Here is a 24,674-nt window from a genome sequence, read left to right as displayed (position 1 = left end):
CGGTCGCACCGTCCGTACAAATTTGATTTTCAACGGTACTGTACCATGAATTGCAATGGGTAATAATATATTACATATTAGCTATAATTAACATTTATCTACCACCGTTCATTCTTCTCAACTTCATTCTTTCAGCATAGGTAAGAGGTTTATCAGATTGTGGAGCAGGAGATGAAGCAGGAGATGCTTGAGCAGGGGAGGCCCTAGAGACAAAAGGACCAGGAGATGCACGAGGAACAGAATAAACTGGAGACGCAGAAGGAGCTGGAGAAGCAGGGGTTGAGCCTGTTCCAGCTTGGGTTCTGGCTGCCATTTCAGCTTCCATCTCGTGTCTTCTCTTAGCAACCTCAGCATCCTTTTCTCTTTGGATTCTCAACTCTTCCTTCAATCTAGCCATTTCTTCTTCTTGCTTCACTTTACGTTGTCTAGCTTCAGCTTCTTCTCTTTCTTGTTCCTTGATCATACTCAACTCTTCAATACGTTGATGTTTAACTTGTTCTAATCTCTCTCTTTTGGCAGCTTCTAAATGTTTTTGGGCTTCCTTCCTAGCTCTTGCTAAAGATTCCCTGTTCTTAGAGTCAATAATGGTCTTGTAATGACCATAGTCTGGGAGAATACGAGAGAATCTGTTCTTGAGTTCCAAAGCCTTTTCGTGCTCACTTTTAGCCTTAGCAATCTTGGCTTGTTTGAGTTGTTCATAAGCTTGCAAGTCCAAATCTCTTTGGGAATCAGCTTCTTTCTGAATATATTGCAATTCGTAACGTCTGAAAGCTCTTTCAGTGTGATCAACCTTCTTGGACAATACCTTCATCTTTTCTTCCAAGTCCTTCTTGTCCTTGTTCAACTGTTCAATTTGCATTTGACGTAACTTATCGGTATCCAACTCATCCAATTTGTTCATATCAATCTTAATAATACCCTTAGCATTGATTTCTTCAGCAATTTTCTTCTTCTCTTGTTGTTGAATCAACTGCTTTTCTCTTTCTAATCTATCGAGACTCTTTCTTTCTTGCTCAGCCGCCAATCTTTCTTGTTCAGCCTTCTGCTCAGTGGCCAACCTTTCTTGTCTTTCCCTGGAGGCAATTTCTTCTTGTTTTCTCTTCAACACGTCTTGAACCTGTTTACGTTCATCCATGATAACCGCACGGTTAGCGATTTCTTGTTGTTCATCGACAAGATTCTTGATAGCCACTTGTAAGCTGAGTTCCCTAGCCTTCTGGACTTTAGCTTCGTATTCAGGATCCACAATTTTAACAGAGTTGGCCAAGGTGAATGCCAATTTACTCAATTGAGTTCTGATTAATTCGGCTGGAGAAGCTTGCAATTTGTAGGTCAAAGAATCATTCAAGGATTCTTCAAATGGATCAGACTTGAAGGAAACAACATTAGATTCATGGTCAATGGTTAAGGATAAATAGCCTTCCTTAACAGCATTGACAAGTAAACCTTCAACTTCCAAAGAAGTCAATTGGAATTCTGTATTTTCAAAAATACCCAAAGAGATCAAATAGTCCAATTTGATGCTGTCGTAAACTTGACTGACTTGTTGGTACAACTTAATCAAAATCACTTCACTCAAAGTAGGAATGTATTGTTTGTAGTCCTTGTCTTCTTCGATGACTTTAAATACTTCCGAGACCTTTTCTTTGATAGTCAAAGGATGGAATTCGCTTTCTTCTAAAACCTTGAACAACTTCTTGATCACAGGATCAACAAAAGCCAAGATGTTTCTACTAACAATCGAGTTGACCAAACTTTCTCTGGTTGGAACTTGAGACAAGTTCAACAAGGAAGACAACTTGCTGTTCTTCGACTTTTGGTCATCAACAATAGTTTCGTTACTGTTCAAAGACTTCTGTGGAATAGCCAAAGTAGACAAAACCAAGATTGAAGCATAGTGGTTCAATTCTTCATCAGTAGCATTTGGGGACTGAGAGTATAAGTTGAAAAACTTGTTCCAAGCAGCAGCATGGAACAAAGAATTTCCAGAAACAGCAAATATTCTGGCCAAGTTCTCGTAGTAGTTGGCCATCATAACTGCCTTAGGAGACTTCTTCGATGAAATAATCAAGCTGTGAACATCATCGACAGATCTGAATGATTCCTGCCATAATTCCAACTTGACAGAAATGTTCAACTGAGCAAATCTTTGGTCCAAATAACGTTGAACAGTTTCACTGTCGGATAAGTCAATAGCATTAGTGTTTGAAGTTTTGGTTTGAATAGTTACCGATTGCATATGGGTTCTTAACAATTCACATAATCTTCTGAATTCGGATTTTCTGTTGAACTTGAGACAAAATTGGAATGCTTGGTTCACAACAGCAGAGTAGGTGACCTCCATTTTGGAGTTGTTTCTCAAGATATCCAAAACGGCTCTGAAGGCTTCCCACAAGAATCTCAACCAAGGCGTCACCAATTCTCGTTCGGTACGGTCAGCTGAGTCGGTGTTGGATACAGAAGATAACAAAATACTTTCTGGGGTTTGGGAAGTTTCCAAATCGTCGTCATCCTGATCGATTTTAATATCAGCCTTAGCTTGAGCTTCGTTCAACTTCTTCTCAGCTAATTCAATGAATCTACGACAGATAACTTGAACGGATTCCAAACCATTTTCAGACGTTTGAATGTTCTTCTTATACTGATGTAAAGCATCCTTGGCCAACTTTCCTTTTCTTAAATCAACCGCTAACTTGATCAATAACGAAGCAATAGGCTCTAAATCCTCAACTTGTAAATAACGGATTCTCTTGGAGGTGATCAACTCATACAAGGTTTCTAAGGCAGCTTCTTCTTCTCCGACACCGATTAAGTCTTCGGCACGCTTCAAGACGTTCTCTGGGCGGAAATTATGGTTCTTGTGTGGTGGAGCCATCTTTTTACTTCCTTTAAGGTCTAACGAATCTGAAAAATTTTCGTCTCATTTTCAGACGCCAGAAAATTCGTGTAGAGGGTCAAAGCGAGCGCGGGTTGAATATTTAGCAGCCGTTAGTAGTCGTATCGGTTTAGAGCAGATAACAGGTAGTTGTAAGGAGTAGGAAGACGTCTTGATAATTTAGACAAGGTCCAAAGACCCGGAATCACTACTTGTTTTACTGAAATGAGCGAGGAGATTGACGTGGCCTCAAAGCCCAAACTGAGAGGTAATATCATCAAATTCTTGATCCAACAATTGTTGGGCATTGCTTTTGCAATTATAATAATAATGTTGACAATCGCTGAGTTGATAATAGTGATTATTGTGAGAGCTTTATTAGGGGAATAGGACAATATCCAGAAGCAATCTGACTACGATAGATATATTCATTACTTAATATGTAAATGCTTAATGTACACATTTTTGGATTAAAATGGAGGGAATTTCTGTTCCATCTCAGGAACCGACTTGGCCAAGCTGTCTTTGTCAATCAAGATTACACTCAACTTTGGTTCGATACCATATTCAGTAAACACTCTTCTTGAATCGGTTTCTTGGTGCTTATTGGTGTATTCGTAATAGCCGTGGTACATTGCATTGGCCTCCAACACGAGGTCTTCGTAGTGAAAGTAATCCATTTCGACCTGAGCTTCAGTAGCAGGCTTCTTCTTTTTCAGTTTTTTGTTGTCTTCATCATCTTGAATATTCGATGCAACCATTTCATATACCTTGGAAACGATCAAAAAGTAGTCAAACTCGTACTTTTCATGGGCATCTTCGGACTTCTCCATTTCTTCCAACAACATCTTGTACATTGGAGGAACCACTTCGACTGGCATATTGATCAATCTTTCACTTACAATTAACCCAGTTTTCAACTGCTTGGAAGTGTCTTTAGTGATCTTCCCATTTTCTTTGATCAATTTCTTCAACATGTAGTTGAACTCCATATTCTTGGTGGTCTTCTCCAAAACATAGTCGACGATTGCTTTGATGCTGGAGTTACCTTTATTTTCAGACAAGTTGATCACTGATAATAATGCAAACGGATCGCCTTCCTTACCTTCGGTTTTGATTGTGGTTCCCACGCTATTTTCCTTCAAGAACAAGTCAGCAATAGCAGAAAGATCGAATTTAATCGAATCATCTCCAAATAACTGTCTCAAGAAGTTCTTGGTTGCATGGAAATCCACCTCAGGATTAAGGTCAAAAAAGTCAAAGTCGACATTGACAGTTTCATCTTCTTGTTCAATTTGTTCTTCCTGTTCGTTTTCGGAATCAGTGGAACTGACATCGATGTCGGAATCTTCTGGTTCTTCAACTCTTCTCTTGCTCATGGTTACGGTGAAACTAAAAAAATGCCAATGCTCATCGCGAACTCAAATCGGCGTTTTGCTGCAATGGCCATAATAGAAGGATATTCGTCTGATTCAGATTCCGATACCCAGCCCAAGCAAGGGATACTATCAAGGCTCTCGGAACATGTAATTGACTATAGCCCGCATCTATCTGATCTATCTGAAACATCAATAACACCTAGTTTTGATGTTGCAACATCACACAGAGTATATGTTGATAAGGGTCACACAAAGAGACACTTGAGAGAACCGGATGTGTCGAAGGCTAGACAGAAAAAAAAGAGAAAGGAAGGTGATATAGAAGACAATTATCTTGGACCGTGGGCCAATTTCGAAGAGAGTGAAGAGGAAGTGGTAGTAGAAGAAGATTTAGAACAACAACATGAACAAGACGAGGAAGAAGAATCAGATCAAGAAAAACAGGAAGAAGGTAAAAAGCAAAAAAACAAGCTCACAACAGAGTACTTCGCTCTGTTCAAATATAGTGGAAGTTTCATGAATGTTCCACAGCTTCCCAAAATCAACTTGATGAAGATTTCGGGAGCCCAAGAGTGCTTTGTACCCAAGAAGGTGGTACATAAATTTCCTGGACATGATTCAGGTGTATCAAAGGTTGAATTCTTTCCAAATTCTGGACATTTGTTACTATCTTGTGGAAATGACAGTATTGTACGTCTTTGGGACGTGTATCATAAAAAAGAGTTGATTCGAGAGTACTATGGCCATTCTCAGGCTGTGAAAGACATAGCCTTCAATTTATCTGGAGACAAGTTCTTGAGTTGTTCTTTTGACAAGAAGGTGATACTTTGGGATACTGAAACGGGTACTATATTGAAGACAATAAAAGTGCAAGCAGTGCCTACTGTCTTGAAATTCAACCCGAATAATGACAATGAATTTCTAGTAGGGCTAATGAACAGTAATATAGAACACTATGACATTGAAGGAACCTCCCATAACCTACTCCAAACTTATGATCACCATGTGGGCTCCATCAATGCTTTGTGTGTTATACAACATGGAAATAAGTTCTTATCGCTGTCTGATGACAAGTCTATAAGAATTTGGAGTTGGGGAATAAATATTCCCGTCAAAACTGTAACACACCCAACACAATATGCTGTTTCTTCTGCTTTATGTGTCCCACCCAGTGAGGAGTATATTGCTCTCCAAAATATGAACAATGCGATTCAGGTTATAGATGGGGAAGGAAAGTTCAAGTTTAAGAAAAAAGTGTTCAAGAATGAAAACGTTACTGGATACAAGATCGAAATTGATATCTCCCCCGATGGAAAGATTCTCGTTGCAGGGGATTCGAAGGGAAATATTTTATTGTGGGATTGGAATTCCGGGAAAGTGGTGAAAAAGCTAAACCTTTCCAAAAGGTTGATCAGCACGGTGAAATTTCATCCACAAGAGCAGAGTAAAGTAGCAGCAGCCGGAACAGATGGAGCAATCTACTACTGTGATTGAATGTATTTAATGTAATATTATATAATTAATGACTGTGAAGCTAACAGATAATGCACTTCTCTTTTCTATATGCTTCTCTCATTGACCTAGATCGTTTATATGAATTATTGATCTCATCATGATTATGTCTATGAAGAATGTGGTGATGATGGCGAGTGTCAATTTTCGATCGCTCAGGGTTTGAATGTACATCGGTGATAGTCTCTATATGAGGTTCGGGGTTGGTTAAGCTCATATGAGAAACCATACTTTCAATTTCATGGGTTTCCAACGGAGGACTCTTGGACTTGTTTTTGGACTTGAACCTCCACATTGAGCCAGAAGGTGAGGGTGTCTCTTGAGACTTGGTATCCACAGTTGGCGACTTTGTATTGATAGCTGAGGTTTCAGACTTTGTATTGGTAGCCGAGGTTTCACTCCACTGACTGTTTTTACGAAATGGGGCTGTAAAACTAGTTCGTCTAGTACTGACCTTAGAAAGAGAGTCTTCCTTGTAATAGTCCATATTCAGATCAGGTATATACCAGTAATACCTATCTCTGATATCCACATGTTTAGACTCGGGTGGAGCAGTGTCGCTTCCCCCTTCACTATTGGCACTCATATTCGTTAAAGATTTGTTGAGGCTGTCAATAGCACTTTCAGACTTGAAAGAAGGAGAGTTGGAAGCAGAAAGAATTGGTGAGAGAGTATCTTCCTGCCAGTATTTGGATTTGGAACCTTGAGGGATAATCACTCTTGGAGAGTTCGTGGAACTTTGACCAGAACGGATGCTGTTTGCCGATGACTCAGATTCCTCATAAGATATCAACCGGTAAAATAAAATGTAAGGCCATTCAGTGTTAAAGATTTCCTTAAAGGATTTCTCGACTACTTTTGGCTTGTGTAAATCATCATAGAGATACCATTCAGCACAGTATGATTCATCATCAGTCTCATTAACTCGTTGGTAGTTCCTTCTGACAGCAGCAACAAAATGACCAGACGTAGTGGAGGTTCCCCTATGGCAAATGGCACTCTCTAGAATTAATTTATAGTTATGTGATGTCTTATTATCATCATTCTCATCAGCCACAAATGACGGTAAGTTAATCACCGGTGGGATGATGACCTTGACTTGCAGCCTATTAGCTCTCTTGTTTTCAAAGGAATATCTCTTCAAGCAGATTGGGAGGACGGGCCTCCGTTTGGCAAACTCTCTAGAACCCTTAGCAATACTGTCAGTCTTGCCATTTTCCGAAACTGAAACATCATTATCATCGGTGTAAAATGGTAATAACCTTAAAAACATCCAAGCTGGTAAGCTCACTTCTTTAGGTTTTGAATTGGGTTCATTGTCATTAACAGTCCAAATAGATAATGTGGAGGATCTGGTCCTTACTTGGATACGACTGCTACCCTTTGAAATTGAGCCTGATTCATGAGTTAATTCAGTTGGATCTTCAACAGTTTCAATCATTTCTGTAAAAGGTTTGTGGTTTTTGGAACTTTCCATAGTGGCTCGTCTTTCTAGTTCCCTTTTGACGTTAATGGAATTATTGAAATAGTGCTCAAGACATTCCTCAAGAAGAATCTCGTTCTCATTGTTCGACTCCCCAGATACAACCTCTGGAATACTCACAAATAACATTCTTTCTTTAGAGTATTTCCTGTCATCCTCCTCATTGAATTTCCCTCCATGTTGAATGTCTATCTTAAAAGTTAAAAGCGGCATACTTAAGGTTTCGGCCAAAAACTCGAATAATGGCGAGGCATCCTGCTGCTTATGAGACATTGCCTCCGTAAACCCAAGCTGATGCAAAGTTTCACAAATCCTAATGGTCAAATCGGTTTTGATCAAATTCCCAGTTCTCAAGAGATTCACATAAACCCGTAACAAATTCGAAAGTCGGTTGACTAGAATGTTCTGACTTTGGTTGGACAAAAACAACATTGGCTCGAAGCTGTCCAAATTGGCAAACATTGCAAACAATAAAGCATCCATATAGCACATTACGGATTCCCAGTTTTCTGCTCCAGTGTACTTTATCGTGGTCCCAAACTTATCGGTGTTTTCATTGGTAACAAAAAGACCCTGCTGACTAACTTGGTAATAGCGGATTAGAGTATAAGCTTTTGAAGCCTCTCCATTTGCTGACGGAGAATTCATCAATGCTTGTATTTGGGTTGTGGAAGGACGTGGGAGATTGCGTTGATCAAAAGACTTGAGCAAGCTATTGACGACTGATGAAGGAACGGGATATCTTTTGCCATTAATTTTTGTACAAATTTCCACATGTCTTGCCCAGAAAGAGTCACTCATCCCTGGGTCATGCGGGTAGTCTCCGGAGAGTTTTTTCCTACTTAGCATTCCTTATTTTGCAGTATTTGATAGTATCCTTAAATATTTCTGATAACAGCCGAGCAAATGTTCGCGGGATCTTCCTCGTCGGCCCAAATTTACTACGACAAGTCGCCGGGATAGAATTCATTTATCATAAGTGCTTAACATATAAAGGAATAAGACTATATAGAAGTATTCACCTGGAACCAGTGATATTTAACTCCCGCATTTTCATCAACACGTCGTCGAGTCTAGATTCCAAGTTTCCGTTAATGTAGTCTTGTCTCAAATTTGCATCCAACCGCAATTGAAGATTATTCAAACTGGAATAACCTTCGTTAAAAAACCGCAATTGGAGCTTGATGAAACTTTCGAACGAGGGGTTCAAAAATGGGACACGTAAGTTGATCAACTGCGGCAACTCTTGTTTGAGCTTGTCATTCAAATTTTCATACATGGCTCTCTTATCTTCCAATTCACTCTTGATTTCCAGTAATTTGGCTTCATATTCATTGGTGTTGATCTCGTTGGACTTGGGATTTTCTACCATAGTTTGAAGCTTCTTCTTCATGGCGTCATAGTCGAGCTTCTTGTTGGCTCGTTTCTTAATGGCATCGTTGATTTCAATGAAATAGGAGTTGAAGCGGGCAACCAGATTCAAGATGGTCTGGTTATAAGGACCCTCTAATGATGCCAAAACGTTATCGTTCAAGTCCTTCGTGACGTTGTAGTATTCCTCGCTGAAGTTATCAGGATTGACTCCCTTCTCTATTTTGTCTCGAGCAGTCACTATATCATCCTCTCCATAGAACGATTTCAACACTTCAGCCACATTCATCTGGGCACTGGTCAATATCCGCAACGAGTCAAGGTAGTGCTTCAACTCTTTCTGGAGTTTGAGGGAGTTGGTTTCCATTGTTTTGAACCGCTTTTCTTCAAAGTCAAATTGTCTGTCAACAGTTTGATCAATCTGTCCGGTCCTAACTTTTACTTGAGTACCAGCTCTGTTGATGGCCTTCTTAAGCCCATTCCACGACATGGTTCAACTTAGTGGAATGAATGCAATGGGGTGAAGGGAAATTGCCGAATATATAACAGAAATTGGTGAGGCTTTTGTGGATGTTTCAGAAATGTTTCAATTGTGTATCATATATTTTTATCCCGCAAAAACCGCTTGCGTATTACAAATTGCAAATCCAACTGATTAGATTCTACTATATACACCTAAAATAATTTATATTACTCAAACTCTCAGCTTTCACCTGACAATGAGTCAGCTGGGGAATGCATTATTTGAGTTACAAATTTACCTGAGTACCGGGTAATACAAGCGACAGTTAGCACATCATTCCTAATGGAAGTAGTCATTAAATGGTTTAAAATTACATGATTGGGGATTGAAAGGTGATAGGCTTCTTGATTTGATGCGTAGTATGAAGAGTCAGCCCTTCTTAATGGCGGCCTCTTACTGCTCGACAGCTCACCCATGAATGAGGCACTAGGAGGTTTGAATGTATCCAATTGAGGCATAGTCCCGTTGTCTGAGGAATAATTATGAGTATGTGGAGGATATGAAGTATTGTGGGCAGGTAACTGGGTATTGCTATTGTTGTGATTGGATAGCTTATTTAACAAAACGTTGTTAAGATGAGCTGGTAACTGCGGAGGTTCGGGCAATTCGAAATTGGAATTCTGGCTTTTGAAGTAACTATAGTTGACAAATATCTCAGGAATTTCCCCAGAATACTCTATCTGATTGTTGGTTCGCTGCTGAAGCAAAAACGAAGACGAATTGTTGTCCGACATTAATATATATGGTTCATTAGGATGGTGGTTTTTGTCAGGAGACGAGGAGTGGACCAGCGCAGGAACATGGGCCAGGGGATTTTGCTGTAACAACTCTTTCTGCATTTCTTGTTGCATTTCATCAGCTTCGTAAGGGTCTTCCCTATATTCTAAATGCTCAACATTTGGATGATCCTCTTTACTGATTTTGGTTAGGAAGCTATGGGACTTTCTTTGGATCTCTCCGATCTCATGCTGACCAGCAGATTGGATGATGTTAGCATCGTACTTTGTAGAAGCCGAGACTATCCGATCGGGTTGATTTTGGGAGTGATTGAACAAGTGCAGACCATCCAAAACCTCAAACCAGTTGAAGAAAATCCCTTCCAGATCAGTGGCGGTGGGGAGCTGGTCACTGACCCTATATTCATTGTTGATGATGTATAACAACTTGTGAACCCCCAAAGGTAATCTGATTGTCACCACATACTCGTTTGGAAGATGGGGTAAGGGTTTTAATCGGATGATGTTCCTCCAATTGGAGAAGGACCCGATGATTGAAACTTTTTGGATGTTCTCCTTGAGCACATTGACCCACTTGATCTCCACTGGTACAATCCCGTTGCTGTTCACGTCCACAATACCCCCATGGCTATTGGTGGTACTGCCACTGGAGTTGATCGTCATGGGTTGTACCGTGGGCTTGGACCTATAGCCACCCACGGGCAGCCGGGCAGCAGCTCCAGGAGATGCGTTGGCGACGATCTTGGTGAAATCAACCGAAGACAAATCAGGTGTGACAGTTTCAACTGTCGTAGAACCAGAAGCGTGATTAGCATAATCTACGTCCATGTTGTCGTCGACCTCATTGTGGTTATTCACCACCAAAGTGGTATCGTTCTCGTCCACGCCAATCATATCGTCATCATCATCGTCTTTATGGACGTCTTTGTCGTTAGGGATGATGTTTCTGGTAAGTTCAGCCTCGTCTGTTTCAATTAAATCCTTCAATTCATTAAACTCATCTTCTATCAAATCGTTCAGAAACTGGTTGTATTTGAGGGAAGGGTGCCTGTTTAGTGACTCGGGAACCGCGACAGACTGATTGAATAGATTCTGTTGCCGGATATCTTGATCTTTTTTGACCTCGTGAAGAATGAGGTCACTGAACTCCTCATCAAGATTCTGGTGATCGGGTCGCTGAGAAGACGTGGTGGACCTCCGGACATTCGACTCATTGTAGGTGACCGACGAGCGACGGATTTGTGACGTGTTGTTCCCCATAATCTACAAATCACTATGGGTGTTTGTGGATGGGATTTGGATTATTTTTTCTTTCTCGTTCTGTTATGTGGGTTGCTCCAAATTTGAAAATCCCTACTTATGCAATATGCAGGATAAGTTTGGGGTAATTTTACTGGAGGTGGTCTGAGGTAACACGTCCAACTACAGCCATAAGGTGCCGATTTGGCTTGAAGACCACGGTATGAGGGAAGCACAAGTAGTTCGACACCTCCATCAGTGGGATGAAGTCATACAGCTATTTAGGGGGGTTCGAAAACACAAGTATTGTTATGGAGCTTGGAAAAATGCTCAAAACATCAGCTGGAGCAAGGATAATTTAGCCCGAGCCGGGTATAGTTAGTGACACTTACCGGAGCACGATTTGAATCGCTTGGTAAGTTTGGAAGGCATAATGAGCATGAAACACAACTTCGTTTAATCTTCCGAGAGGCTTAACTTTATTGATCGTGATTCGCAACGAATCAAAAGCGACATATGCCCAAAACCATTATTTGTATTTACATCACTATCACAAAAGATAGTGTTAGATGTTGCAGCTTGTATGTTGTTGATCTATTTATGCTACTTGGTCAAGTTGATTTTTGCAAATTTACGGTCGAGCGAGTTGGATAACCCGTTCATCTCTTCGTCTGATCTACCATACAACTCGGTCCACCATTTAACATCACTATAATTGAAAAACACCACTTCATCTTTCCGTTCATAAGAGGGATTGATAAACTCCTTAGATCGAGAATTGAAGTAGTCCCATACGGAAACGGTGCTTTCGTGTAATTTATGATTCATCTTTAATTCTCGTTCAGAATCACATACAAACAGTCCATATTGGCACGAGTAATAGTGATAGAACAACCGTTTAAGAAACCTGCTGTTGAACTCAAACTGTTGTGGATGCTGTTTGTAGATCTGATAAACACAGTCCAAAAACTGGTGAAATACTGGCGACTTCTCGTTACTTCCTCCGTATGCGTGTCCTGAGAATGATCCTCCTCCATTGGAGTCTGAAGCTTCCGGGGTGGGTTCTGAAGTGCTACTATTGTTGTTGATATTCAAATCAACTGTAGATGACGAATTACTGTTGGTAGCAGCTTCGGCAGCAGCAACAGCAGTATTTCTGATTCGGGTTGCTGCTTTGTTAGCAGCCTTTTGTAGAAATGAGGCTACACTTCTTGCAGATCCATTTGGAAGCTCACTATCATCATTAAACTCAGAAGAATCATGCACTGGTTTGGGCATTACGGCCCCAATACACCCGCCATGATCGGCACGAGTGTTGAATTTGAATCCAAAGCTGACCCACTCCTTCTCAATTAAAATCATAAACCCATGAAGAGTCCGGTAATAAGGATCAAGGCATAATTGCAGTAATGCTGATACTTGGGAAGTTCTATCCCAACCATCGGAACAATGAATAACTACATTGGTATTATTCAAATGAATGGACTTGGTAATTCTATCCACCGATTGAAGAATGATGGATATCCTATGCAACCATTGTGATTTGGAAAGTGACAGCTGCAACGCCAGATACGAGACTTGCTCGCTATCTGCGCCAACAGACACGGGAAACTGGTCCAAGTCATTTAATGCATTTGTTAACTTATTCAAGGAATCTCTAATCACATGAATGTTATCGATATTCCCAAAAATTTTGTCAACATTTCTTGTAGTAGCTTCTTGGTTTGATGACCCATTTTCCTTATCAATAGGCAAGCGGTCACCTCGGTAATAATCGATGTTCTCTGTTCCAGCTCCCAAGGCATGTTGAGCCATAGCATTTGTTATCGGACGTAAATCAACAATTAAGTTTCTTTGGGGCTGGTCAATGAACTCACTATCTATGTTCAACTTCTCAAGCCGTTCGGATTCCTGTGATTTGAATATCTCCCCAATCAACTTTTCATCCTGGATGGATCTATTTTGGATGTTGATCCCCACCAATGGCTGAGAACACCTAACGATAACGTTTCCATTGGGACTGAGGCGGTGTTTATATACGATTGCTGGGATTCTCTGTTTTGATCGGAATTTCGAAGCATGTTTTACCACATTATCAGAAATCGACGATGGCACGACAATAACACTAGGATATGATGGGCAAAGCTTATACTGTTCATTCACATTAGTAATCCTCCAGAACAGTGCAGACCCATCATCCTTAAACAAATCCAATCGTCTATATTCAGATACTGGATCATAGATATCCCACCCTTTCGGTGTTAGGTTCAACTCCATGGAATTGGCCTTATAGTAAAATGCATAGAATGATTTAATATCTTTTTGAACTTTGGGAACAGTTATCAAGGCACTTAGCTTGAGAAAAACTTCCTTGCACGTCATTTCGTTGACGAAATCAAAGGAATAGAACGTGAAATCCTTACACTGAATCCGAATATTAGAAGCGGAGTAGTGATCAATTGCAGTATTCTTGTATGATTCAGCCAATTGACTATCTTTCAATTCCCCGTTGGGAAGAACACTAAACTGATTGTTCCTAGAAGAGTGCAATGAGGATCCCCGAGACTTGGTCATCTTGTCGATTATGGGATAACATATCCATATTTCTTTTGAAGGTGATAGTTCATTTGAGGCTGACGGACGGAAACTGAATACAAGATGATAAGTGGATAAAGTCAATGTACCAGATATACAGTAACCACGTCGTGATAACACAACGTTATCAACAGTAGTTATCTGTAACTTTTCCATGTGAGTGGATGTATGAAGCTATTCCAAACTGGTGTAGGTTACTGTTTTAACGATAAGCTGTGATCGCGACTGGGGAGAAATTTTAACTTTGCTAGCTAAAGGGAATAGTGTAATCATTGGGAAACGAACACAAATATGAGCGGGAGGTATAATAGAGCAATATGATTGGGAAACACCAGAGAACAACGATTGTGTGAAAGTGCTTGAAAGACAAACTTCCGAGAATATTATGCGTAAAAAGGACCCTTCTTCCCTGTAATCTTGTATTGAACCCGAGTTGCACTTGAGTTCCAGTAAGAAGCCATATGTCTAACTAAATTCTCATCTAGTCCTCAACTACTGTCATCTACTATTGTCCTCCACTATTGTACGCTGCTGTTCTACACCCTTCAAATCACAGGAAATGTGTCAAACAATGCCTCTGGCTTACACAGACCCCCAACAGGATACCCCATCGAATAAAGTTGAAAAGTCCGACAACTAAATTACGAAGGCTTGAAACGGATACTCTTCCTTAAGTTTAATTGTCCGAAGGAACGCAGTGCTCAGGCCCCTGCAAGAAGGAAGCACTTCGTTAAAATTGCTAGCCGCAAGATTCAAGCACTGCACAACGTTACAGGTACCAGCGATGGTAGGAGACCTCATGACCATAAGACGAGTGACCTAGACGAAGTGTGTAAAGCTTAGGTGTGATTATCAACTAGTACTGTATTATCTCAATGAGATACAATCAGAAATCAAAACATAGAATGCTACTGGATTGGATGATTAGATGTTCTTGCATGGAACTACACAATAAAGCCCTACAATAACATCGAACAGGCGGCTAGTTTTTTCGCAAAAAAAACTTTTTATGTTGAAATTCCACGGCACTATATGTTTAGAAGCGGTTTTAACACTATGGTTTTAAGCATTGGTAGTTTAAATCTGCACATCCAAAAGACCGTGCTCTCAATGTTAGTTCTCATGAACATATACGCTTGGCTCAATTAGCTAGTTGATGTCAAACATTCAGTGCTTGGTTCGACTAGTCATCGGTTAAAGTGGTGGCACTTCCGACCGACTGAAAATTTTGAGCCTCGCTGCATTAACGGCGTCAAAGTATTTATTTTTATAAAAATGCAAAATAACCGAGATAAACCCATTCAGGTCCCTCTATCAGTGCTTTCCTTGGGGTTTTTCTTGTAAATTTTATTACACATAGCTTAGCTGAAAGAACTCTGATTTCAGCTCCCGGCACTTCAGCACTGTTTTGCCCACACATAAAAGCACAAAAATCGGTATTCTTGTGTATGCCGGATCCTGGATATACGTCTCAGATGGCATCAATTGTTCTATTATGCATTCCTCTGCATTTAGCCGCCAAGATGTGAGATTCACTGATTCTTTGCACTCATCTGTTTATTAGTTTCAGACTACTGTCTCTCGCCAAAGCGACTTGTAATCATTGAGTTACAATGCCGACATTAGTGGGGAGTGTTATTTTTGCTCTCCAGAGAGCCAAATGATGACTATCTGATGATTATTTACTTGTTTTCACCTTCCTATCTATCTGCATGCTTTAACCTCACTCCTGCATGTTTATTCAAAAACCCTATTGTTCCGAGACCAAAACATTAGTAATGCGACATTTCACCTCCTTTTCAATGCAATAGCTTGTTTATAATGTGTTTATAATGTTTTAGTCAGTACAGTACATTTTCAACAAGGCCCACCACAATCCCGACCTACCGGTTTTTATTTCAGCATATATAAGGGGCATTTTCCATCATTTTTTACATAGGAACCAAGATGGTGAAGATTTCTACTTTTGCTTTAGTGGCCCTTTCTCTTTGTGGTTTTGCGCTTTCTGAGAAAGTTGAAAGTAATGCAGCTCCTGCTTTAGAAATTAGAGGGGTGCAAGATTCCTCGGACTTATCTGAGCCCCTTGAAAAAAGACTGAAGAGATTGAAGTCTAACTTGGACTTAATTCCAAGTGGCGCCACCGTCAACTACCAAGTATGGAACTTGACTGAAACAGAGGTGATGCCCGATGGTCACTACCGTAGAGGTTTTTTGATTAATGGGGAATCTCCTGGTCCTCTTATTGATGGAAACCAAGGTGACTGGGTTGTGATCAAGGTCAACAACTTCTTAACGGTTCCAATCACCATCCACTTTCACGGTATCCACCAAAACGGAACTATTTTCTCTGACGGTGTTCCAGGCGTTACTCAATGGCCTATTTTAAGTGGTGATACTTACACCTACGTGTGGAAGATGGATCAATACGGATTCTACTGGTACCATGCTCATTACAGAGCTTATGCTAACGACGGTATCATAGGACCAATTTATATCAACCCTTCTGATGAGGTTGGAAGACCTTATGGTGAAATAACTAACGATACTGACGAGTTGTCTCTTTTGAACAGATTAGAAAAGAAGCCAAACTATCTTATACTCAGTGACTGGTTTAAGGAAACCTACGATGAAATTGCTGTCAAGATGTTCGCTTATGGTATGGACCCATCTTGTGTTCAATCTTTGTTGATCAACGGTAAAGGTCGCCACTATTGTTTCCCCAACAGTACTTTTGCCAGCCAAGGTGCTACCAAATACGAAAAATATATGGGTGCTACCGGTGCTGATACTTGGCACATGGATTCCTTCGGTTGTATGGACCTTGGAACTCTTAACGGTTTCACATCTATTGAATACAACACCACCTTGTTAGAATTCCCAGGAACTAACACTGAGTGTTTCAACTCTACGGTTGACCAAGAAGTATACTATACCAACGATGAGGACTATGTCTTCTTCAACCTTATTAACATGGGGGGTGAATTCTCCAAGACATTGAGTGTCGATGACCATAATTTGACTGTTGTTGCTATTGATGGTTCTTATATTCACCCTAAAGTAGTCCAACAACTCTATTTGCCAATTGGATTAAGAGTTACGGTTGCTATTAAGACCGTGGAAGATGAACACGAAAATACTGATGAGCCTTTTGCTATCAGAGTCCAAGGTGATGATATGCCCCAACTCTACACTGGTCTTGCTTACTTGCAATATGGTTCTTACAGTAACGAAACGTATCAGTACGTGCAAGAGAGCGTTGCTATTGAAGATACCAACGGTGTTCTACACAACAACTTGGCTGGTGACTTGTTAGACTCAAGTTTCATCAAGTTCGATCCATTCAGTTCTAGTCCTCTCGATAGCACTCTCAAGCCACCAACCGGTGCTGCTGATGTTACCATTCAAGCTGAATTGACTCGTCCTGGTTCCACTACTTTCACCATCTTCAATGGGGTTGCTTTTGATGGTGGTATGGAAATGAACTATCCAATTTTGTTCAAGCTTCAAGGTAATGATTCCATTAATGCTACTCAAGCCTTCGGAGGTTCAGTTGTAGATGCTGGAATCAAGGAGGGTGATGTTGTTGATATCATTTTCCAAAACACTCCACTTGCAGATCACCCAATGCACTTGCACGGACACACTTTCTGGGTTATTGCTAAAAATGATACCGTTAGTACCTTCGCCTACAATACTACTGAAGAGGCTCTTGAAGATGGAAGCGACGACTTATTTAATTTCGAGGACCCTGCATATGTGGACAATGTTGCTGTTATTACAGGCGGATACGCTATTATCCGATTTATTGCTAGTAACAATATCGCTATGGTTCATTGTCACATCCAAACTCACTTGGCAATGGGTATGGGAGGTGTTATTGTGGAAGACAAGGAACACCTTGACAAAGTTCCAGAGAACTTGTTGAAGCAAAACCACGCTGACTACAACTCTCAGGATGAATGGATTCCTTCTGAACTCAATATCACCATTACTTAGTTTTACTTTTCATAAAACTTATTTATAAAATTTTTTGTCATCTTGCTGATTATCAATGGTTTCAGCAGATGCTTAGATTATTTCGTTTCGTACTTCGTCTAAAATATACATAAGAACCAAGCGAACAGGCTATAACGCTTTATATTCGGAAACTCGATTAATAGGGACGAATCTATCTTATATTTATGATCTGAAAGCACAAGCATAATGATCAGCTCCCAGTGAGGATAAGGTTTCCGAAATTCAAAAGCTGTTAAGCTCTCGTGAATAATTATTAGTTCTGTCAAGGTGCTGAAACACCCTGTGATGGTTGCAAGTGAAGAGTCTGGAACCTCTCGAAACCTGAATCGAATTGTTTCAGTATCGGGGTCTGGAGCTGAGCACACCCTTGGACTGTTCATTGTGGTGTTAATTGTCATTTATGTGGCCCATCACAAAAGGAAAACTGATAGAAGTTGGTTTCGGTTGGCACACTAATTGCAAAGCTGGTTGTGTGAACTATTTTGTTTGTTGAAGTTTCCACGCGTGGTTGGTAAAGAATTATGGTCAATATTGGACTCCCACTATCCCAAATTTCCAGTCGCCCTGATAATCTTGCTACCGCTAGGAACCTGAGTAACTATGACATGTCTATCCTCTCTTCAATTCGCAGGTTCCCTCAATTATTTTCATTTTGTCTTGGAGATTTCGCGAAAACGCTGAGAAACTCTTTGTATTAACGAGAGTCCGATAATCCTGGTTCGTCGATAAGTAGTTGTAGTCAACAACAGCAAGGCTGATTAGTGGACGGGTTAGATCTTGATTCAATGCAGATTTGTGTCCCGTTTCTTCAAATCTTGAATGCGTGGGGACCGGTTTGTGACTGGATACTCGTTACCGTTGCTATATGTGTTCTGTTATTAAACCATGAAAGCATACATTACTACAGTAACAGATCATGGCAAGCGAAATAGCTAAACAAAGAGGAATCATAATAACCAAACATTGATAAACTACCACGTTTCTCATGTATAAATCACACCAAGGTTCAATTGGATAGATTCAACATGAAATCCACAAAAGAGCAGATATCACAGCTAAGAATGTTTATGTGTTCTTTGAGCCCATACCCTCGTAAGTAGATATTTCTTGTGTCGAAGTGTCAGAGCCATTACCTGCTGAAACCGGTTCAGAACCTCTACCTTTAGCACCACTACCTTTAGCACCAGTTGTTGTGATGGTTGAAGGCTCTTCGCAGGTGCATGGTAAGATGATGGTGATGTCATATTTTTCGGTGACAACTGGTTCAGGTGTTTGAACGACTACAGTTGGTTTACCATCAGGCCATGCGGTATTGTAAGTTGAAGTGAAGGTTCCTGCGTCAATTTATTGAGATCGGGGCCCAACTGATCATCATCGTTACCTTTGCCCTTATTGTCGTCCAAGTTTCCACCGGGATCTGAAGCTTCATCCTGGTCGTTGTATTGGATCAAGTCATCATTGCTCATATCGTCAACGATCCTTTGAAGGTTTTCTTGCAAATTTTCAATTCTCAGCTCGTCTGCTCCTCTGCTCGTTTCGTCTTTAACGGATCTAATTTGCTTCAATAAGAGCAATCTTTGTTGAATAGTTGGGATTATGAGTTGGAAATGAGTTCTACAGTGCAACTACCTCATTGGGGAGATGGACAGGTTGAAAGGGATCTTCATAACCGAAAACTTCCACCTTGTAATAGTTTGTAAAAAGAGAAAAAAAGTTTAATTATGCGGTTTAATAACGACTCTCCCCAAAAGTGAGAAAGTCTACTTAGGGGACCATTCGTTTACCATACTAGATATCTTGTTTCCCCCAATGAGATGCTTGGATGGCAAACGGGTAAGTCAATTTCAGTTAAAGGAGCTAATCGGGGTACAAAATCTTTTGTTCGTATCTTTCTTCGGAACTTACTTGTAGTGCATACCAGCTGAGGTACCAGGAATACAAATATCTTACCTAAAGAAGTAGCTACTCCTCTCCAAGTAACCTTTTTCTAACAAGAAATCTTCTACCGTGGGTGATGGAGTGTGTGCGTCAGGATCAAGGCTACAGTGTGACTGCACACAACAAACAAGGAAGGAAGGTAGTGGATGAACCTGTTTCGTAACCATATACTTTAAATGTTACTGCGTACAGTTCACACACTATGCAGTTTACGGAATGCCAAAGATAGGGGCATTGTTCATAATCAGATGCAGGATAGATTTCATACACCTCAGTTTTCCTAGTTTATCGTATTCGAAGGCGGATAGGTATATCAACCTGAATAACAAAGTAGTGACAGCCGAGTTGAATTCGCCAACTAAAAAAACAGCATTGCACCTCTTATACTACGCCATTTTTGAAGCTTATTAGATCACATTGTCCTCTTCTTGCACAAACCAGCCTATAATTATATTATTAATCTAACCTCTTACTATGACTGACGCTGTGCATCTTTGTGTGCTGCACTATACGCACTCTATTCACACTTGTCAGCATGTTTTTTTTAGCTAGACTCGCTGATAATCAAAACCCTGCGGTTGTTTTAGGTGACGATAAAACATCATAACCGGAGAGATAATCAATCTTTGGGGGCCCTCTGATATGGCTAGCAATGTTTGAAAACCTCAGCAAGTGACCAGAGCTTCTTCAGATCTTTTATATCATCTCCTTGCACCTGAACATACGCCAATGCTGGTAGTATAGTCGGCCAATATCAACACTCGATAGAAAAATGTAAAGGACATGTCATTAAAGAATCTCAAGTTGCCCAAGGCTGCTGAGCTGGCTGGCGGAAGCGAGTCAAAATTTTCTTTTTTAGGCGTGGATGACAAGACACCAAACTTCAAGGCCATATTAGTCTCTATCGTATGGGGACAAGTTGGCATTTAGAGCCAGCTCAACATATTCCTAAGAGGATTAATGGCCGGGTATACGACCCCATTTGTAAAAACCTGCCCTTCGACGGGTAGTGGGTCACATAAAAATGACTACCCCCTTTAAGGTTGCATATCCCGTGACCTTGGTATGCGAGATTATTTTTTGGCCAACAATAGGCCGCCTCCCTGGTTTTTCTTAATTCAGAGCATCGTGGTCTTGGCCCATTGTGAAGTTCAACATTTTTTATTATCCAATTCCCTAAATGGTGCAATCAACTGGCTGTCCGTTAGACCGCATGTAGCATGACCGGAAACATTTAGACGTTTTGGATTGTACTTTCAGGCTCTGTAGCACTGTATATAGTTAGCTGCACTCTTTAAGTGAAAATAGGGTAAAGCCCCTATATCGTTGGATTATATAAATTTGTTTTTGGATCAAGATACCTTTAGCGACAAGTAAGTTGCTGCATTGAGAATAACAAAGTAGTTTGGTTTGACGACGATAGAACCTGAATCAACTTCTAGTTACCCTTTTAGCTAAGTTTTCTAAACCAATGGTCATTTTTGTCTGGGTGCCTAATGAAACTACCCCTTGTAGTAAAACTGGTCCCCCTTAGGTATAAGTCTCTACCCTTTCAGAAGTGTCACCCTTTCACTTCATTATTAAGGTTTGTTTAACCTTTTATCAAGCACATATTCCAAAATGAAAGTACCAATTTTTGGCAATAGTTTGTTCATTATTTTTTCCTTCCAGGATATTGTACTTCAGTAGCTGCCCAAAACATTAATAGATATTATTCGGAAGCTTCCCAAGTCTAGTCATTCTCATTTGCCCATAAGTGGATATATAGTCAACGAAATACCCTAATTGTATTCAAATTGTTCTGATGAGACTCACTAGCATATTAAGTGGCTTGGTATTCTTGACACCAATATTATGTGCCGCTGTTGATGTGGGAGGGTGTTCTCCCACCACAAGTGACCTTATACGGGGTTTAAAGTCTGAGTTCGTCAGTGTAAATACAGACGAGATAACTAATGATCAACCATCTTTCGAGACCCTTTTTGAAAGAATGGACAAAGAAAACGTTGTTTGTACTGGTAATACAGGTGATGATGTTAACTTCATCTATACCGTGGACGAGATTGGGCTAACTAAGAGTCTTTATGGTTGTTCTGTGAACACCGAAAAGATAGGAGTGAGACTTACAGGTTACCTATATGCTTCTGAGTCAGGAACTTACACCATTCTGGCAAATTATAACAATGCTGGGGCTTTAACACTTGGAAATGGAAACGGATTTACCTGCTGCAGTGATACAAACATTGCATATACAGCAGGAGACAGTTCCTACCTGTTTGCCAATAATTTCTATCTGCCCGAGACAGCGTCTGCACAATACCAACTTAAGGCTGGCGTGTATTATCCCATCAAGATACTTTTTTATAACGGTTACACAGGGGACGGTATCCTCAATATTTCTATGACCTTACCCGACGGTACATATGTCACTGATTCTGATCTTCCTTTCTATGAGTTGAACACAACCGATTCTTCTTATTGTCCTGTTACTACAACCACCACTCTCATATGGACAGGAACCGATACTGAGACATTTACTATTACGGCCTCTGATGGGGACGTAACTGTTACTGTTGAAGTACCAGAAACTACAACGACCACTACTGAAGTATGGACAGGTTCGGGAACTACCACCATCACCCACTACCCTTCCAATCCAAGTGATCCTGTAACTGTTGACGTCTTGACTCCTGAAACTACAACGACCACTACCGAGCCATGGACAGGTTCGGGAACTACCACCATCACCCACTACCCTTCCAATCCAAGTGATCCTGTAACTGTTGACGTCTTGACTCCTGAAACTACAACGACCACTACCGAGCCATGGACAGGTTCGGGAACTACCACCATCACCCACTACCCTTCCAATCCAAGTGATCCTGTAACTGTTGACGTCTTGACTCCTGAAACTACAACGACCACTACCGAGCCATGGACAGGTTCGGGAACTACCACCATCACCCACTACCCTTCCAATCCAAGTGATCCTGTAACTGTTGACGTCTTGACTCCTGAAACTACAACGACCACTACCGAGCCATGGACAGGTTCGGGAACTACCACCATCACCCACTACCCTTCCAATCCAAGTGATCCTGTAACTGTTGACGTCTTGACTCCTGAAACTACAACGACCACTACCGAGCCATGGACAGGTTCGGGAACTACCACCATCACCCACTACCCTTCCAATCCAAGTGATCCTGTAACTGTTGAAGTCAAGACCCCAGAATCAACAACCACTACAACCCATATTGGATCCGTTGCTACGACCTATACTATTACTCCTTCAAACCCAAGTGACCCAGTGACTGTTGTTGTTGAAACAACTCCTACTCCATCAAGTACTTCTTCATCAAGTGCTAAGCCATCAAGCCTGTCTTTTCATTGGTTGAATTCAACTACTCCAATATCATCTTCTAGCACTCCGTCCTCAACAGGGCCATCTTCTAGTGTTGCTTCTCCTTCTAGTCCAGCTCCTTCTAGTCCAGCTCCTTCTGTAAGTGTCATCACTATCACCACCCCATGGACCGGCTCTGGAACATCTACTTATACCACAACCGGAACCGATGGTAAACCAACTGCGGTTGTTGAGACCCCAGCTAGCGTTTTCACTATCACTACTCCTTGGACTGGCTCAGTTACATCTACATATACCACAACCGGAACCGATGGTAAACCAACTGTTGTTATAGATACCCCTATACCTACCATCACTACTCCATGGACCGGATCTGTTACATCAACTTACACTACCACAGGATCTGATGGTGAACCAACCGTGGTTGTCGAGACTCCTGAACCAACTATCTTCACCCCTTGGACAGGAACATTCACTTCAACTTACACTACAACTGGATCTGATGGTAAACCAACCGTGGTTGTCGAGACTCCTGAACCAACTATCTTCACCCCTTGGACAGGAACATTCACTTCAACTTACACTACAACTGGATCTGATGGTAAACCAACCGTGGTTGTTGAGACTCCTCAACCTGTTGTCACGGAAAAAGATGTCACTACCATCATCTTGCCATGCACCTGCAAGGAGCCTTCAACCACCACAACAACTGGTGATGATGGTAAGAAGACCGTTGTCTGTAACATCCCACACTCATTAGTCTCAACAGTCGTGGCCACCGAGCCGTGCACTAATGCCGCGGGAGATGCTACCGTCACAACTTATACAACTTTCACTATCGCAGCTGCTGTCACTGCTAACCCTACTGAATCCGTTGCTCCAACTGGTGCTAAAGGTAGTGGTTCTGGAGCGGCTGCTGAAGCAGCTTCAGCTGGTAATGGCTCAGACTCCTCACCACAAGAAGTCTCCACTTACGAGGCTATGGGCTCAAAAAACACATACACATTCTTGGCTGTGTTATCCGCTCTTTTGTGGATTTCATTTTGAATCTATCCAATGGAACCTGGTGTGATTCATGCATGAGAAACGTGATTGGTTATGCATGTTTGGTTATTATAATTTCTCTTTGTCTAGTTCTTTCGCTTACCAATACTTGATTCAGTATTAATATACTTTTCCCGCCATGAACTTGAAGATTAACCTTAACACCTGCTACTTAAAGGTTACTTATGGAAGAAGCAGAGTTTTTACCAGCACAAACCCTATCACAATGAACTTGAGGAGGTATCGAGGTGCCGATTATTTGGCAACGAGCGAAAACCTTCGTGCGTGCGTGCGTGCGAGATCCAATTCTTGATATTCAATTTATCTAAACACGAACTAGAAAAACACCAAGACAATCTGCAAATTGAAGAGAAGTTCCTTCGACGATTTCAAATTGCTTGATTGATGATTCGTGAAATCTCACACTCAGAAACTGGTTAGACATGCTTGTACATGGTATTCTGCATTGTATATTATTTGCCACGCAGCAACTTCCAATTTGTATGGTTCGCAAAAAACAGGTGTATACCCATATCCCCTTAAATTCCACCATCAGATTTTTACGTGATCGTTCGGAGTTATAACAATACCAGAGAT

At 41.0% G+C, this 24,674-nt stretch overlaps 9 protein-coding genes across 9 annotated transcripts; 3 read left to right on the top strand and 6 right to left on the bottom strand. All coding sequences in view use genetic code 12, as the record gives it.

Moving 5' to 3' along the window:
- Positions 1–94: 94 nt before the first annotated feature.
- On the bottom strand, positions 95–2,875 carry TIF32 (eukaryotic translation initiation factor 3 subunit A; the record flags this gene model as incomplete). The annotated part of the gene is made up of 1 exon (XM_066157382.1): positions 95–2,875. One exon carries the CDS (start codon positions 2,873–2,875, stop codon positions 95–97), a length of 2,781 nt encoding a protein of 926 aa, XP_066013479.1.
- A 470-nt stretch (positions 2,876–3,345) lies between these two features.
- On the bottom strand, positions 3,346–4,254 carry BCP1 (Mss4p nuclear export; the record flags this gene model as incomplete). Its single annotated transcript, XM_006688595.2, has 1 exon — positions 3,346–4,254. The coding sequence occupies one exon, from the start codon at positions 4,252–4,254 to the stop codon at positions 3,346–3,348; it is 909 nt and encodes a 302-aa protein (XP_006688658.1).
- A 208-nt stretch (positions 4,255–4,462) lies between these two features.
- Positions 4,463–5,748, top strand: PSN45_000010 (uncharacterized protein; the record flags this gene model as incomplete). The annotated part of the gene is made up of 2 exons (XM_006687455.2): positions 4,463–4,482; positions 4,545–5,748. The coding sequence occupies 2 exons, from the start codon at positions 4,463–4,465 to the stop codon at positions 5,746–5,748; spliced, it is 1,224 nt and encodes a 407-aa protein (XP_006687518.2).
- A 40-nt stretch (positions 5,749–5,788) lies between these two features.
- Positions 5,789–9,110, bottom strand: PSN45_000009 (uncharacterized protein; the record flags this gene model as incomplete). Its single annotated transcript, XM_006687453.2, has 2 exons — positions 5,789–7,829; positions 8,272–9,110. The coding sequence occupies 2 exons, from the start codon at positions 9,108–9,110 to the stop codon at positions 5,789–5,791; spliced, it is 2,880 nt and encodes a 959-aa protein (XP_006687516.2).
- A 212-nt stretch (positions 9,111–9,322) lies between these two features.
- On the bottom strand, positions 9,323–11,140 carry PSN45_000008 (uncharacterized protein; the record flags this gene model as incomplete). The annotated part of the gene is made up of 1 exon (XM_006687451.1): positions 9,323–11,140. The coding sequence occupies one exon, from the start codon at positions 11,138–11,140 to the stop codon at positions 9,323–9,325; it is 1,818 nt and encodes a 605-aa protein (XP_006687514.1).
- A 582-nt stretch (positions 11,141–11,722) lies between these two features.
- On the bottom strand, positions 11,723–13,693 carry YMR1 (phosphatidylinositol-3-phosphatase ymr1; the record flags this gene model as incomplete). The annotated part of the gene is made up of 2 exons (XM_066157381.1): positions 11,723–12,644; positions 12,693–13,693. 2 exons carry the CDS (start codon positions 13,691–13,693, stop codon positions 11,723–11,725), a joined length of 1,923 nt encoding a protein of 640 aa, XP_066013478.1.
- A 1,968-nt stretch (positions 13,694–15,661) lies between these two features.
- Positions 15,662–17,710, top strand: PSN45_000006 (uncharacterized protein; the record flags this gene model as incomplete). The annotated part of the gene is made up of 1 exon (XM_006687449.1): positions 15,662–17,710. The coding sequence occupies one exon, from the start codon at positions 15,662–15,664 to the stop codon at positions 17,708–17,710; it is 2,049 nt and encodes a 682-aa protein (XP_006687512.1).
- A 1,301-nt stretch (positions 17,711–19,011) lies between these two features.
- Positions 19,012–19,904, bottom strand: PSN45_000005 (uncharacterized protein; the record flags this gene model as incomplete). The annotated part of the gene is made up of 2 exons (XM_066157380.1): positions 19,012–19,271; positions 19,871–19,904. 2 exons carry the CDS (start codon positions 19,902–19,904, stop codon positions 19,012–19,014), a joined length of 294 nt encoding a protein of 97 aa, XP_066013477.1.
- Positions 19,905–21,473: 1,569 nt separating this feature from the next.
- PSN45_000004 (GLEYA domain-containing lectin) lies at positions 21,474–24,080 on the top strand (the record flags this gene model as incomplete). The annotated part of the gene is made up of 1 exon (XM_066157379.1): positions 21,474–24,080. The coding sequence occupies one exon, from the start codon at positions 21,474–21,476 to the stop codon at positions 24,078–24,080; it is 2,607 nt and encodes an 868-aa protein (XP_066013476.1).
- Positions 24,081–24,674: the final 594 nt, after the last annotated feature.

This window comes from Yamadazyma tenuis, chromosome 1, assembly GCF_029203305.1.
Source record: "Yamadazyma tenuis chromosome 1, complete sequence".
Taxonomy (NCBI): Eukaryota; Fungi; Ascomycota; class Pichiomycetes; order Serinales; family Debaryomycetaceae; genus Yamadazyma; species Yamadazyma tenuis.
This window is presented reverse-complemented; position numbering and strand designations above follow the sequence as displayed.